Source organism: Ursus arctos, unplaced genomic scaffold, assembly GCF_023065955.2.
Source record: "Ursus arctos isolate Adak ecotype North America unplaced genomic scaffold, UrsArc2.0 scaffold_8, whole genome shotgun sequence".
Classification (NCBI taxonomy): Eukaryota; Metazoa; Chordata; class Mammalia; order Carnivora; family Ursidae; genus Ursus; species Ursus arctos.
In genome coordinates, this window is record NW_026623100.1 from 47872649 (window position 1) to 47888993 (window position 16345).

Genomic DNA, 16345 nt, shown 5'->3' on the forward strand with positions numbered 1-16345 from the left:
TCTGGGAAAATGGTCAAAGCCCAGGAGATGCTTCCCATCGCCTTCAGACCTTGCCAGACTTCTCCCTTTCCCATGTCCTGGGGCTGCCCTGAATCACCCACCAAGGAGAGGTCACAGCAGGAAGACCTCCCTAGAGCCTCAGTACATGACCATTCAACTTTGGTTTGGGCCCTTCCAATGCCAGGGTCCTCGCAAGGCAGCCCATTTCTCCCCTGGACACTCTCCTATGAGAAAGTGCTTTCATGGGTGAGTTAGATAACAACAGGAACAATAATAGCAGCTACTACCTAGAACCAGGCATGAGCCTAAGACTTTTACACAGATTATCTTATTTGAATCCTTAAAACACCCCTGCAAATGGGTACTGTCATCCTCGTGTACAGATACGGAATCTGAGGTTCAGAGAGGGTAAGAGCTTGCCCAGGTCACACAGCTAGTAACCAGCTGCCCCCCCCCGCCCCGGAACTTTATCCAACTTTATCCCATTGGTTCTTGCTCTGCCCTCCAAGCCTCACAGAACTGGGGTCTGTTTTTCTTCCAAATAACAGTTTCCATGACCACAGGTGGAAGTGATACCTAATTCCAGCTCCTGTCCCTGTTTCTGAGACCGCGGCCAGTAGCGGTAGCTGCTCAAGGAAACCTAGACGGCCCGGGGGTGAGCGCCCAGTGGGCACTGGCCCAGGGGTGAGTGCCTAGCGGGCACCGGCCCGGGGGTGAGCGCCCAGCGGGTACCGGTCGGGGGTGAACGTCCAGCGGGCACCGGCCCAGCGTCAGGAGGCCTCAGGAGAACGCCAGTCACTGGTGTGACAGTTCCCTGCGCCTCTGTCTCTTCTAATCCGAGGGTTAGACTGACCGATCCTGAGGTCCCTTCCTGCCTGCCCTTCTGGGATTCCTTGCCAAATTCCCCTGGGGGAGGGTTCACTCCAAAGATTACCCCTCCCCGAGGTGATCCTCATCCCTACGGCCAAGCTTCTACTTTCCCAACCCCGCCAGAGTTAAAATCTCTCCCTCCAACAAACAAAGCCACAATTTTCACACCTGGGGCCAGGGTAAAGTGGGATATTCCTCAGAGGGAGGGAGCTGATGGACACCTGGCCTGGCTCTGAGCTGTCCTCCTCTCCCTGGCAGGGCACATGAGTCCTCGTTCCGAGGGCAGCCTTGGAACCTCTTCTTTCCCTGTCCCTGTCCAAGACCCCCAGAAGTCAGGTGGAGTCCTTGAGGCTCGGGGCCAAGCCGCCCACCGCGGGCTGCACCTCCCAGCTCAGGGTCAGGGTCCAGGTGGCTTGTGTGGCCCTGTTTCTACGTTTAAGAGCAAGCAGGGCAGCCACCAGGCATATGTCACAGACACAGGCGCCAAAAGGGTGGCCCGATTCCCACCCGTGAGGCTCAATTTTCCACCAAGGATGAGGAGTCAAGGTGGCAATCCAGAACTGGCCCCTGCACCCCTTCACCATTAACCCGGCAGTGCTCAGCTCCTGAGAGCCAAGGGCCCTGGAATCTCTCCAGAATGGTCTGGGAAAATGTGAGTCCTGGCCCACCTGCCTGCCCCTAATCCATGCCCCTGCCCTCTGCAAGCCTGAAACCCACTAATGGGTCAGACACCAGTGGGTCTCTCAACACCACCACATACCTGGGTCTCATCCCAGACTTACGGGATCCTCCGGGGATGGGCCCAGGACTCTGCGTGTTTACCAAGGCCCCCAGGCCAATGCTAATACAAGCAACCTGGACATCGGGATACAGGTGTGGTTTCCATAAAGCCGTGGTCTCCGCAGGAATCAGACCTCGGAGCTAGTGTGGCCCTTGGCACGTCATGACTGAGGATGTGACTGGTGAATGGGGGCTCAGGGATGGGAGGAGATGGCAGAGTGAGAGAGAGAGAGAGTCAGGAGACATTCATGAAGGGAAAGGGACCACAAGAGCCGTAAGCCCTGGGCGGGTACGAGGAGACACTCAGGTGCAGGTAAGCCCTCCTGGGAGAACAGGGGCAAGAGGAAGAGAGCAGAGAAAGCTGCCTTGGCGCAGCTGTGCTTGTTGCCTCCAGGCTTGGTTCAGGCACTATTCCCCAACCACCCCCAAACCCTCAGATCATCAGATGGAGCAGGCAAGACCCTTTGGCGCAGGTGGCCTAATCCTGCCCCTGATCAGCATCCCCAGGCCAGCCTCCGTCCTGGCCCGCGTGGTGCTCTGCCTCCTGGCCAGCCTGGCACGACCTGACAGACATCTGTGTGGACGGCAACTCCAGGTTCCATGCCGCGTGGTGGACTGCGCCGCTCGCAGCGAAAGCAAGGCCTCCAAACCGGAAAGGGGGAAGAGGGAAGTGACACCTACCTGAGCTGCCAGCACTTTCAGAAGCGCTCCTAGACATCTTGGGCTGGCCGTGTTTGCCGCTGGCTCGCCCAGACCCCGGTGGGGGGGGGCTGGAGGGGGCAGGGGCGCCGTCGCCCCGGATGGTGGTGAGATCCTGCATGCTGAAGCTCCGGAGTCTTTCCGATAAGGCACCCTGTCCCTGCATACAACACAGGAGGGGGCACACGTCACAGGCCTGGCCCACACACCACCGGCATTCGTGGGGGGCAGACACCTCAAAGGCCAAGAGGGGGTTCTGACAGTCAGCCGGGTGGCACTCAAGACCTCGAAAGACTCTGCAGAGGGGCAGGTGCCTGGTGGACTTGCTGGAAGCTCTGAGAGGGTCAAGGCCTGGAATGTTCCAGGGCCTCCTGTGGGTCTCAGCAATTGTTCGTCTGGCTCCGGGCTCCTTTATCTCCTTCAGATGCCCACTTCGCACGATGAGCTAGAGCCGGAGACAGACCCAGGGCCAAGGACGTGACTGCTGCCTGCAGTCCCTGCTCTCGAGGGCTTGTTTGCTGCTTCTCTGGCTGTATGTAAACACAAATCCTTCATAGCCACATTTTGCTCAGTTCCCAGTACACAAGAACCTGGTCAGAAAGAGCAAAACCTAATAATCTATGTGCTCCGTCCTTACTCTTGTCAAAGGAAATAAAATTCAGCCAGTATTTTTTTTTCATATTTGACAACAGCAATTTCTCTTATCTGTTCATGTTACTGTTTATGAGGCACGTTTACCTCCACTCTCACATTTGAGCTTCATAAAATACCCAAAAGGTAATAAATCAGGAAGGAGGAAAAAAATGATATTAAAAAAAAAACCCTGCTGACTATAACCATTTCATATTCTGAGAGAGTCACAGAATTCATCTCCGGGGAAAATTGTTCTTTTGTTTGGGAAAGCAAGATCAATCCATTATACTTATGAAGGGGAAGGTCCCTGCTGTCTGGGTGAGAGAATCTGTGTCAGAGTGAAAAAGATCACAGTGAAGGCTCAGGGAGAGTGGCGTTGCCTCAGGGGTGCTGCAGGGGCTGGAGAGGGAGCTTGTGTTTGGGGAGAAGGAAGCTGAGAGGGGGCTGGGGTCTGGTAGGGGACTGGAGTTATGGAGAATTGAGTTGGGTTTGAGCGGAAGGAGATAGGCAAGTAACCACCAAGCAAATGAAGGAAGTTGGGTGTCGTCAGAAATACTGAAGAGTGTGTCTGTACACGCACACTCGCTATCTCCCTGCTAATACTAGGCTCAATTCGTGTTTAATAGGAAAAAAATGAATCAAAGCATTATAATAAAAAATTATTATAAAAAAAGAAAGACGGGAGGGGCTGCAGACTTCCCATAGGTACATGGGACAGCAGGGAACAGGGGGGAGGTATTCTATTTGGATAATGAAGGAAAGAGTGGTTCTTGAGGGCTAGAGGACTTGGGGACAATAAGGCACAACAGATTACACAGAACCAACGAATCAGCACAAAATCAGTGGGAACAGCTAACGAGAAGGCTCTGGGTTGGGGGTGGGACTGATGAAACAAACAAGGACCACAACAGCTTAGTAGGATGCTTTCAACATGGCAAAGGGTTTGGAGGACTTTTTTCATTTTAGTTAAGGAGAAAAAAAAAAAAAAAGGCAATGAAAACAGCCAGCAAAGCAGAGCAGTCCATAGAAGTGACTAGTCAAAGAGCCAGTTAGATAAAGGAGCAAATGCAGAATGAGTTTGCTAGATGGGAGGTGGGAAGCAAAAGGAGCTCCCAGACAGGTCTAGAAGAAATGTCAGAATAAAACAAAGATGCATGAAAATATGAAAAAGATCAGTTCTCAACCTACCAAAGATATAAAAACGTATCTAGGAAACTAACAGCAAAAAAGAAAACTGTTCAAATGATAAAATAAAATTAGAATTATAAATCCAGGCAAAGGGTGTCTGATGTAAAAAAGAGATAGAAATCCCCCTGGTAGTCTCAGACGCCACTCTGCATGATGGCGGCCAAGGGGTCTGAGGGCTCACCTTCTAGACATTAACAGTTGGGTAGTCTGTGCCACAAAACCCAGGTGGGACTAGCAGCCCAGTATAATCCCCTCCAAAATCTATCAGCCGATGACCCACGATTATTTCCCTCGGAAGCATTTTAGGTGACATCGAGAACTTGGAAGAAATGAGAGGACTAAAGAACAAAACCGGATTCTGAAAGGGGGGGGCATATTGCTATGGACAATGGAGTAATTCAGTGTTAGGTTCACTCCCAGGAAGACCACTCGCTGGCTCGCTTTCAGTCTTCCTCCCATTCAGTCACTTCTGTTCAACAATTATTTATCAAGGACGTTCTCTGGGCAAGACGCTGTGCTAGGTGTTATAAGGAAACACCAAAAATACAGCTCAATTTCGGACAAAATATAAAAAGACAAATGTACAAATAACCACACAGAGTTGCCATACCAGGAGCGACAGCAAGTGAAGACTGAGAGCAAGGGTTCTAGAGTCAGACCTAGAGTCAAATTACAGTCCTCTCACTAACGGCTGGGTGACCGTAACCTCTCTCCTCCTCAATATTCTCCTCTGCCAAGGAGCATCCACACGGTGAGGATTTCATGAGAGTGTGCCCATGCAATAGCCATGATAGAGCCCAATGCATGGTACGTGTCCAAAAAATGCCAATTATGATGATGGTGACGATGCTGCTGCCGCCTGAGACACACAAGTTGCTGCTGACATACAAAAATCAAAAGACGACATCCGGGCAAAAAGACACAGAAGGGCTTCATGACCCCAAGCCCAGTAAATGGCCAGGAACGAACTCCATCGATGTGTCTGCCAGCTCTTGCAAGTGCTCAGCAGTGTATCTGACAGCAAGCAGCAGAGGGCAGCATACATGTCCTTTTGGGCAAAGCACAAGATTCCACTCCCAGAAGCCAGCCAGCCTAGCTCCACTACCACTAGCATCATGAAGACGGGGAGTGGCAGAGGTTAGGAAAGAAAAAGGGATAATCATAGCTCTGTATCAACATAGTCCTGACTCAGGCGAAATCACAGCAGCACGGATACAAGGATCTCAAAAACAAATTAGCCTTTATCTGTCAAAACAATCTGAGATGGTTAGAATTGATATGGCTCTCTCATTTGTAAACCGCTCACCTCTGCTCAGTCTCCTCTCCAAACCTCATTCCCATTCGCTTTCCACGAACCCCAATCCACCCTGCCACCTTGGCTCTGCTCTGGAGAGCCTCCAGTTTATGATTCTGGGAACAACCAAGAGGCGTTCACTGGTACTCTGCAAAATTGGGCTCCCTATTTGGGGAAAATAAAGTTGGATCCACTAAGTTCGTTAAAGCTTAAAACCATATTCTCCATAATTCAATGAGCCACATTACCACACTAAAGCCTTTGAGAGGTCCTACGGTGTTTCAGGTTAACTCACTGTATCTCAAACGAATTTGCCCACAGTGGGATATCCTGTTAGTCGGCCATCCAAAAGTCATCCCCAACCCCATTCGTGACATGGTGAAAAAACCCCAGATTTTCTGATCTCCCTTGTAGCAATGGAGGGCTATGTGATGCAATTCTGCCCAGTGGAAGGAGAAATCTGGGAAGGGATTTCTGGGAAAGGGATTTTCTCTTGCTGAGAGAAGAAAGGCCTGACCCCGCTCCCTGTTTTCTGCCTCTGAGCGTGGTGGAGCTGCCGTCTTGTGACTAGGAGACTCACAGAAACATCCATGCAGAGCCTTGACATCACTCCCTCACTAGCATAATGACAGCACCCACTTACTCCTAGACTTCTTGTAAATGATTTTCATCAATTTCAAGACGTATATTCTTTTTTCATCTCTGAAATAGGGGTGTGTCTTACAATTATTGTTGTCTTGACACCACTGTCCTCGTCTACATATGAATGCATTTGATTATCCCCACAGCATGGACTGGACACCTCCACTGAACTGAGTGTTCAATCCCCAAACCATTAGAACCACCTGAAGAAGAAACACGAGTCCCGGTTGTCTGAAACACATCCCACTGACACCTCTGGTGAGATCAAGAAAGGGGCAGCATCCAACCGGGCAGAATGGGTATCAGCCGCGTGGATGAAAATCCCAGAGACAGCTCTGCATCACCAGGGCTCTGGAAGGCACAGAGGGACACGGCGTGGTCATAAATGGATACCGAGGAGCTCAGGCGAAAAGTGACTCCGAAGAGTCAGACTCAGAAAGTGAAGAACTGAAGTTAGGAAGGCCTCAACCAATTGACTGTGCTTCTGTGTTCCTTCTAATGTATGTACAAAAGGGACACACAAAGACTCTATGTCTAAACTAGTCTGGAAGAGTCCTTCTGATAAGTAGAAGTAAAAATCCTAAGTGCAAAAGCATTCCGTCCCAATTTAACTGGCAATATTGTCGTCCTTAGTGGTATGTAAGATAACAATGTTTCTTAGAAACCACAGCATTTTAGGTTCAATGCAGTATGGCTGGCACTTCCCCGAGAAGTTTTCTCTGACCAGCTCAGCTCCCTGACATAGGCTCTCAGTGCAGTCTGGGATTCTCTGCAGCACCTCGCACAATTATATTTAACGACTGGTATTGTTCGTTGGTTTGTCTTCCCTCCAGACTGTTCGTTTTATTGACGAGTGCAGCCTTGGTGTCTGCCACGCTATGGGATACACGTCAGGGGTCAAGGGGTTGAACGACGGAGGAGGACGGGGCAGGAGGGCGGCCTCCTCTTCACTGCGTGCGCTCTTTTGTGCTTTTAGGATTTTATACCATAAGCGTGTATTACCTTTAAGAAATCATTACCATTTCATTTTCAGAAACACTCACAGCACTTTCCCAAGATCACCTTGAGGTGATCCCATTTTTGTAAATACGGGGCTTGCATGATGCTGGCAAATGCCATTGAGACCAAAAAGGAATGACACAGAACTACTTTAAAAAAAATAAATAAACAAATGAGAACAGAGAAGAAGTGGTGCTTCCAGAAACTGCAATGTATTCACTGTCCAGCTCCGAGAGCCTAGTGTCAACTCTGCTATGAGGGGCCTTGACCAAGTCACCTTGGTCTTTCTCAGCCTTGCAACCTCATTGGTAAATTAAATCATTGAACAAGATTCCAACTGGAAAGTTCTGAGTTTAAGAATCTATGACCCTGTTCTGTGGCTCATTATCTGGCTCTGACTGCAATTCTAAAATAAGGGTTTCTAGGGGTGCCTGGGTGGCTCAGTCATTTAAGCATCAGCTCAGGTCATGATCTTTGGGTCCTAGGAGGGAGTCCCGCATCGGGCTCCCTGCTTCTCCCTCTATCCTTTCCCCCTGCTTGTGATCTCGATCTCTCTCTCAAATAAATACATTCTTAAAAAATAAAATAAAATAACGGTTTCTAGAATTATTTGAAAATCTCTAGAATAAATGTTGGTTCTCCCATGGTAACTCTGAAGGATGAATAGATTCCAGCAGGCATGCGTGTGTGTGTGTGTGTGTGTGTGTGTGTGTGTGTGTGTGTGTGTGTTTAAAGTCCTGTATCCATTTCCTCCCCAGCCAACACTCAGTGTGGAATATGTGCTGCAGGAAAAGCTAAGAATGCTGTGGCCCTTTCATGAACGAAGGTCTGCTTACTTCAGGTACATCTGAGCCTGTCTCTGGGGCTGTCATACCGCAGGTCAGCACTGTCCTTACCAGCCCACCTCTGCAAGACCCTCTCCACAGCCTGTCATCATGGCACTGGGAAGGGAGACATACTCAGCCTTCCATGAGAACAAATCTCTTACCTATAATCTGTTGCAGTCCTGACCTCTGCATCCCCTATGATGTCGTAAGTGCGTCTACCCAGTTTTGTTACTGTTGTTTGTTTCCACGGACCCAGCTGGCTGCTTTCTGGGCACATCAACACAACATGGTTGTGCTCCCTGAACCCCCAGAAATCCCACAGAAGTTCCTTGGGACAAGGGAGGGTAATCCATTCCTGATTCTTTAATCCCTTTTTCTAGCTAGAACTCTTAGAAAATAAGACTTCAAGAGGTAAACTGTGTCACTGAACTTTCTATTACTCTGAGATCTTTAATTTCTCCCTCAACTGGTAAGGAACGAGAAAGCCACTCTGCCAACACACATCAAATTCTGTATGTTTTGATGTTGTTGTTTTTTTTTTAATTATCTTTTTTTAAAGTAAACTCTTCCCCTAACGTGGGGCTCAAACTCACAACTCTGAGAACAAGTGTTGTGTACTCTACTGACTGAGCCAGCCAAGTGCCCGTTTTGATGTTTTTCTTAGTCAGGGGAAGGGGTGTGTTCCTGGAAAACCCAGACCTTTACTAATCTGGCATTCCAAGGAAAACAATTTACCACTAATAGGATCCCTGCCATTAGGGCCCACAGAGCCCGGGTTCAGCACAGCAGCTAAGCTGGGCTGCAAGCCCTTGATGAGGTCCTCTTTTCCAGAGGGACACACCAAGTCACAGGGGGAGGCTCCAGGAGAGCCTTCACAGACATCGGACGCCTGGAACTAATGACAAAGAGAACAAAGACAACAGGTTTTAGTGAGTCAGGCAACTGATAACAAAACCACCAGCATAACTGCATTGCGCACCGGTAATGCAGAAAGAGTTAGTGCTTCCTTCCAAAGGGGTACCCACCTCGCCGACAGAGTTAACCTCTATAGTTACGCATGCTCCAACATCAGGGCCAAGCAGGCTCCTTTTCGACATGCTGGATGGAGATGGGGGGCTTTGTGACATAACATTAGATTAACACAAAGGAAAAAGGAAGGAAGGAAGGAAGGAAGGAAGGAAGGAAGGAAGGAAGGAAGGAAAGAAAGAAAGAAAGAAAGAAAGAAAGAAAGAAAGAAAGAAAGAAAGAAAGAAAGAAAGAAAGAAAGGATCTCTTCCACAATAGCATCAATCATCAAATTCAACTCATTCTCAGGGCATTAAGCAAAGAAAAAAAACCCCAAGTAAGTTAATCAAATGTTAGATTGCTACCAAATTAACACACAAAAGAGGCTCTGGAAGGACGCTGAAGTGGGACTGGCTCTGGGATTAATGCACACATACACACACATACACACACAGGTGTTGGGAGAGGAAACACCTGGCTCGGATCCAGACCACGGGCTGGCGGTGGGCAGAGGAAGCTGCCGGCCTCTCTGCCCAACTGGATCAGTCTGGAGTTAGTCACACCTCTCCCCGGGGTTACCTGCCCTTCTCTGAGGTCCAAAGAGGAGACAAAATGAAAGAGTCGAGCCACCTGACAAAGGGGAAAAGAAAAAAAGCCATGGGCACCAAGCCTACAAAACAGGGTTGAAGGGCGCTATGCTGTCTTCAGCTAGGACACTAGCTCACTCACTCACTCGCTCGCTCACTCGCTCACTCCTTTCTTCCTCCATTTGCAGCCGATGCAGAGGGAATGTTTACGAAGCTGTGTGTGAAGCCCCACAGAGGAACAAAGATGCATATGAAACACGATACCCGATTCCTACTCCCAAGGAGCTCACAGTCTAGCCCAGGGCACCCAGACACAAATGCACACGAGGCAGCAAATGACAAAGATGTGGGTCCCACTTTCAGGGGAGGGAGAGAGGGCAGCTGGCTGACACCTGGTGGAGGTCTCATGCACGAGCTCGAACTTGAGTGAAGCCTGGGCTGCAGCATCCGACAGATGACAGACAACAGACAGGGAAGGACACTGTGGCCTCGCCATCTGAATCAGGCCCGCACCCTGGGGATAGGGTTTCGGGGTCACCAGGAAGGACTCCCCACACACAGCTGATGTCCCTGCCCTCCCATGGACAAGTCCACCCCCGAGTCCCGGCTGTGAAGCTCTGCCTTGTGCAAGCTTCCTCCTTGGAGAAGCAAAGGCACTGAGGGGAGGTTGGTGTGGTAGCAGATCCCCCTCCGGGCCGGGGAGTGGAGGGGACATGGGAGGGATGTTGCTGAAGGACAAGAGGGGGAGAAAGGATGAGGGTCGGAGGGGGAGGGGCATCCACAGGACACATTCGTCCGCTGTTAGTGAGAAGTAGAGCTACCGTGGTATTTGCAAATATGCCCACACCGTCATAAGTGACGAAGCTTTAAGGGAACGGGATCTTACGGTAACACATGTGTGATCGAATTCCTTCAACCTAGTATGTACCACATCCTCATTTAAGTGTTGCCCCAGCTTGGCCTCAGCGCAAAGAGGGAGCCTGCCTGGGTGCCGCTTGCTGGCCGCCTTTTGCATATTAGCGCACCTTCCTCATTCCGAGGGACATCTGATATAGAACGGTCACAAGAGCAGGCAGACAACCTGAGAAACACCCAGGGCTGTGACTGTCTCTAAAATTCTCCGTGACAGAAGGTCATCTCTCAGGGACTCGGCCATGGGTTCTCGGGGACAAGTGACGCGACCCAAGCACATAATGGTGAGGAAGTGTCCGCCCAGCATGGGGGGATGGGGGGGTTGGGGGAGGGGTCTGGGGGTGCTTGGAGTGATGCAGGGAATGCTGGACTGAGAACTCCAAAGTCTCACTCTGAACCCAGCTTGGCACCTCACAGCTGTGTGACTCTGGGTGAGCCACTCAACACCTGGGTCTCAGTGTCCAGTCCTGTGAGGTAAGGGGTGAACAAGATGGCATCTAAGGCTCCCGCCTGCTCTAGCAACCCACAGGTTTGACGTTCCTTCTCTCCTGGGGGAGGGCAGGGGCTCACGGTTGTAAGCTGACCCCAGGGACCCACACACCTGGAGGCAGAAGGGAAGGAGGAGACAACGGTATGGAAAGTCAGGCAGAGAGCAATGAGGGACAGGACGCGATTGCTGGAGGGTGGCTTGCCCCGGGGGGCCCAGCACAGGCAGGGCGGACTGGGACAAGGCCCCAGGTAGCACCACATACTGTGCTCACACTACCACACAGCAGAGAAAAGATGGGAAGGAAGAGAGTCTAGATTCACATGAGAGGGAAACTCAGCTTCCTCTCCAGAACAGTCTGAATTGTAAATAGCTCCCAGTGCCAGTGTCTGACGTTTCTTTTATTCTGCTCAACAGAATAATGACCAACCTCAAGATGAAATCAACATACAGGAGAAGTGAATGACAGGCAACCTTTGTTAAGCATTTGGTATGAGCTCTGCATTCTGCGAAGACTTGAGGTACGCTGTGTCATAAGTGTTCTGTGGCGGGCACCGTGGTCACGCCCACTTTGCAGGTGAAGGAGCTGAGGCTCACAGAAGGGAGGCGGCGGGTGCGGGAGCTGGCGTCGTTAATCCGGCTCGGCTTACCTCCAAGTCCCACCCGTGATGCTAAGCATTGCTCTACTAGCTGACACAGCTCAAAATACGTACGACAGTCCTTCACTCCTTTAACATTGCCTGAGCACCTACTAGGAATGCAGATAAGACACAAATTAAAATGATCACAAGAGAGTGCCATGTGGGGACCAAGAAGCAGGAGAACAGTTCTACCTGGAATCAGAAGAGGTTTCCGTGGAGAAGGTGGCATTTGACCTTGAAAGGTGGACAGGATTTCAAATAGGTGGCAGCAGGGACAGATGAAGGACCAACAGGAGGAGAGGCCCAGAAAGAGAACGTCTAGAAATAGCACACAGAGTTGCTATTTCTAGAATAGAACAGAAGGTGGTGCTGTGAGTGCAGTACAAGAGGAGCCAGAAAGCTAAGGAGAGACAGGACAAGGCGGAAAAGCCAGCATCAGGGCTCAAACAGGAAAGGAGAGGAGCAGTGAAGACTTGCGTGGCTGCTGCAATCGTCTGAGCTGAAAGGCAGCGGGTGGGGAAGGCCTGGAGAAAGGGAAGGGATGTCAAATGGGCAGGACTTGAAGAGTGAAGTGGGAAGAGGAGATCTGGAGCCTGAAGGCCTGAGAGGGTGGCTGGTGACTTCGTTGTCATCAGACAGACGGGACACAAGAGGAGGGGACAGATTCAGAGTTAGGGAAATACTGACTAAAGGTACCAAGGAGACAAGGGGAGGAGAAGTTCAGCAGAGAATCAGAAACGCTGTACTTGAGCCCCCGGCAGAGAAGTGGATCTGAGAGCCAGGGCATCAGGGGACAGCTGAAGGTGAGGGAAAGGATGAGATGATCTGGGAGGGGAAGGGGAACGAGATGGGGTCCTGCAGAAATCCCACCCAACACTGTGGGGGGCAGGGGAAGAGGAAGGGAGCGAGCGGGAGAGCAGAGTCAGGGAGGAGGAGGTGACCAAGAAGGTGCCACATCACCCAGCCAAGGAGCAGCTCGTCCTGCTCACACGTGATCTTAAAAATGCTTTCGCAGACCTCCGAGGTTCCAGCGGGCTCCTCTCAGAGGCCAGGGAAGCAGGCAGGCTTCTCTCTTCCCACTGAGACATCCAGCTACCTATAACCTCCACAGGGAAACGTGGAACAGAGGGGTGAGAGACATCTGCGTGAGTTCCCAGCCCTTCCTCAGCGGACTGGTAGCTCTACGTCTTCTGTTTGTTGTCCTCTCCCTGACCATCTGCCAGGTGCAGTGAGGTGAGGCAGCAGTCCTGGGAGAAGCACAGGGGAAGAGGAATCCAGGAAGATGGGCTGTTGAGTGACAGAGGCCAACATGGTAGACGTCTTGAGTGGTTCTGTTTCGACAAGTGGCGGAAAGCTCAGCTCGGGTGTAAGTCGATTTGTTTAGGAGACTTAGAGGGTAGGCAATACTTCCAAACTTTTTCAGTGGGTTGTCCATAACAGTTTAGATAATCTTGGTGTTTAAAACTGGTTGCCATGGTGAATTCTAAATATTAATTTTATGTCACACGGTCCTTGGCTAAAACAGAAGAAAGAAGGCTAACTTGAAGTAGCCTAGCACAATGGCTGGGGAATGTTCCTCAGCTACTTGGAGGGAGCAGACACAAAGGTGTGACAGTGAAGTGAGACATGGGGACCTGGAGGGGGCAACAGTCTTTCCTTTTTCCTTGGAAATACCTTCTGAGCAGGCGCCCAGACAGGGAAGTTTTATGAAAGGGAAATCAGTACCTGCCCTCTGATTAATTATAAACAGGAAGTTTGCAACTAATTAGTATACGATAAGTAGCTAGAAAAAAACAAAACAAAACACAAAACCAAAGGCAGGGGGAAACAACTCCAGTCTGGCCAGAGGCCCCAAGTCAGTAGTCTTCTGAGCTTCTGGGAATGAGCTTCTGGTTCCAAAAATAAAATTTCACGGTGGTTTGAAAGCAGTATTTTTTCTAAGCAAGAGGTCTAATAAAGCAGTGATGGATAAAAGATAAGGATAATAGGGAGAGGACTTAAAAAAAAAAAAACTATGCTTAACTGTTTTGTAGAGTTTTATTTTTAAGGCAAAATTGAGTGGGAATTTTAAAAGTGAGTGGGAAAACACTACAATTTGTCTCTCTGTGGCTTGTGCCCAGCTGTTCGGATGCTAGAGCTGTAACCAAGGCCTGGCTATACCCTGGTGGCTGCTGACCATGACCATAACCGCAGGCAAAGTGCCTGAGTTTTGCCGGCAAATTGGGGAAATGGAGTCATGGCGTGAAAGTGGGACTGGACCAGGGAAGGCATTGGAGAAATGAGAGCGACACCATGGGTGATGTTATAAGCGGAGTTTCCATCTTCCTATTTTGCTGGTGAACCTCATTTAAGAGGCCCCAAAGTGCCGAGTGGGTAAGGGAGGGGTCCTGTCAAAGCCAGGGCACTGCAGGTGGAGGGGTGAAAAGAAGGCAAAGAGAAGCCAAGAGGTTTCAGAGAGGGCTCGGGGCAGTGCTGCCCAAGAGAACTTTCTGTGATGTTGGAAATGTTCTGTGTCCCTGCCAGCCTCCTCTGCTACCGTGGCTGCTGAGGACTGGGAATGTGACTAGTATGACTGAGGAACTGCATTCTAAATGTACTTACTCCTAATTACTTCAAACGTAAAGAGCCGCTTGCACAGAGCAGGACTAGAGAATCAAAAAAGTTTATTGTTCAGATCGATCACGGTTTGATGAGTAGCTATGAGCACAGAACACTAAACAAGGAGGCACTGTTGGGTTCTTTATTCTGTTTTGTTTTGGTTTTTTTTCTCAGCAAGACACAAAGGAAAAGAATCTAGAGGCCCTCATCTCCAAAAGCTAATGATATAATAGGAAATATTAGATTCTAGGGAGAAAAGCCCACACCCAATCTGGGGCAGAAGAATCCCGAATGCACAGAATGTCAGCACTACTTGGAGCGGTGGTTTAACCAGACTCTACCAATGCTATGGGTACCAGTGGAACTGCTCTAGGGATAGGATCTCTAGGGAGTAAAACAACATTCTTTTTCAAGTTATAAGACAAATAAAAAGCAAGGCTGGTTTACCAGGTCTAAGAACTGGGCAGGTGGAATGTGCTTCCCAGTATGTGCTTCCAAGTTCAAGAACCATAGGGTGGCCTTGGACACCTCACCGTTTTCCAACTTTTCATCAATTGGTTTTTCTCACTACGGTTTCTCTTTCGAGTGAGATTGTGTTTCCCTTATTCTAGGGTATTATTTTTAAAAAGAGAGAGAGATTTCCAATTCTAGTCTTAAAAAAACCTGGGGCTCAATTTTCCCTCTGGGTGAATTACTGGCTAGGAAACACCGCACATCTAGGCGCAGAGCCAACTCAGAGACAAGGGACGTTTAGACAGATGGTCCCAGAAAAGGGTGTCCTCAGGAAGGCGACAGAGCAGTTTTCGTAGAAAGAGAAGACGCATCCATACTACCAGAGAGAGGGATTGGACCCTAGGGACAACTGGGAGTGGGATGCGGGTTAGCAGGCCTAGGGAGGAATTTCCCATGTGTAATTGTGTTGTTTTTGTTTTTCCAGTTCTAAGATAAAATAATGTTAACATTAGTAACAACTTACATTGGTAAAAGATGGTATACAAAGTTTCTTCACTCTTCCTGTTGATGCAAAAACCCTGCAAACATTCTTTGTCTTTTTTTCTTTTTTTTTTTTTTAGGGACAGCGCTCAGGGCTCAACATTACAAGAAAATAAAAAGGGTTAACATTATGTTGTACACCTGAAACTAATGTAATCTTTCATGTCTATTATACTTCAATTTTAAAAAAATGAAAGAAGAAAGTATAACCAAAATATCTTTTAAGTTCCATACTTCCCCTCTGGGGAGCCTTCAAAGGATGGAAAAAAGAGCAGAAGACGGGGGAGGAGTGAGCCCTCATCCAGGCACCTGGCCCCTAATCTGTCTGAAGTAAGAGACTGTCTTTCAGTTACCTCACACTCTGTGTGTCCATCTGACTAAATGCAGTAGACAAGTAGAGGGAGAACTGATTTGTGAGTTGAGGGTGTTTTCCGGGAGGAGAGAGGCGGGGTCCGAGAGTTGTAAATGGAACCATGAGTAGGGTGACCCTAAGTCCCGGCTTGCTTGGAACAGGCCACATGTACACCTATTTCTCGTGTAATTATTCCAGCACCCCTTCCCCTCTCAGATGTGTCCTGGTTTGGACATTAAAGTATTAAAGTATACGGTCACCCTAGTCATGGTTGAAGCCCCATGGTGGGGGAATCCCCAAGGTTGTTCAGGGCTCAGCGGGTGCAATGCACTGTGCTAGGCTCTTCGGAGCATTACAAAGAGGGAGAGGAATTTGTCTTCCTGCCATAGTTATTTCCCAACCAGCATGAAGTTTTAAGGAAATGAAACACACACACACACACACACACACACACACACACACACACACACCCTCACTTTCTCATTCTCAAGGTTAACGCTCTAAATCTGCATCCCAGGAATGGTCAAGCAAAGTGCTCTAACCCTAATCACCTGAGCGCTCCGGTTCTGGATGGGACCTCGGGCAGGGACCTGTGCAGAGCTGGCTGTTGAAAAATCATCTGGGGAACTTGTTAAAAATAGAGATTGGGCCTACTGCCTGAGAGTCTGAATCAGCACATCTGAGAATCTATTAAAAAATGAAAACATAGCTTCCCAGGTGGTTTGGACATGAAAGCCAGATTTGGGCTCACTGGTGAGTCACCATCCTTTGACCCCTGCCTGGAGTGATCCATGGTTGCTGTGGAAACCACTGAGTGACCCCTCAGCCAGATTGGATT

General features: G+C 49.4%; 1 protein-coding gene across 9 annotated transcripts in view; it reads right to left on the reverse strand.

The window, feature by feature from the left end:
• Window positions 1-16345, reverse strand: part of REEP1 (receptor accessory protein 1) — a 99552-nt gene that overhangs the window by 15042 nt on the left and 68165 nt on the right. For 6 of the 9 annotated variants that reach the window (XM_048222802.2, XM_048222803.2, XM_048222804.2 and 3 more), the window contains exons 6-7: window positions 9412-9567; window positions 2332-2509 (exon numbers count right to left, since the gene is read on the reverse strand). In XM_048222802.2, the coding sequence (XP_048078759.1) occupies window positions 2332-2509; window positions 9412-9567 (334 nt within the window). The remainder of the gene's footprint in view (window positions 1-2331; window positions 2510-9411; window positions 9568-16345) is intronic. The other 3 variants (XM_048222805.2, XM_057309274.1, XM_048222801.2) reach the window with 1 other exon arrangement.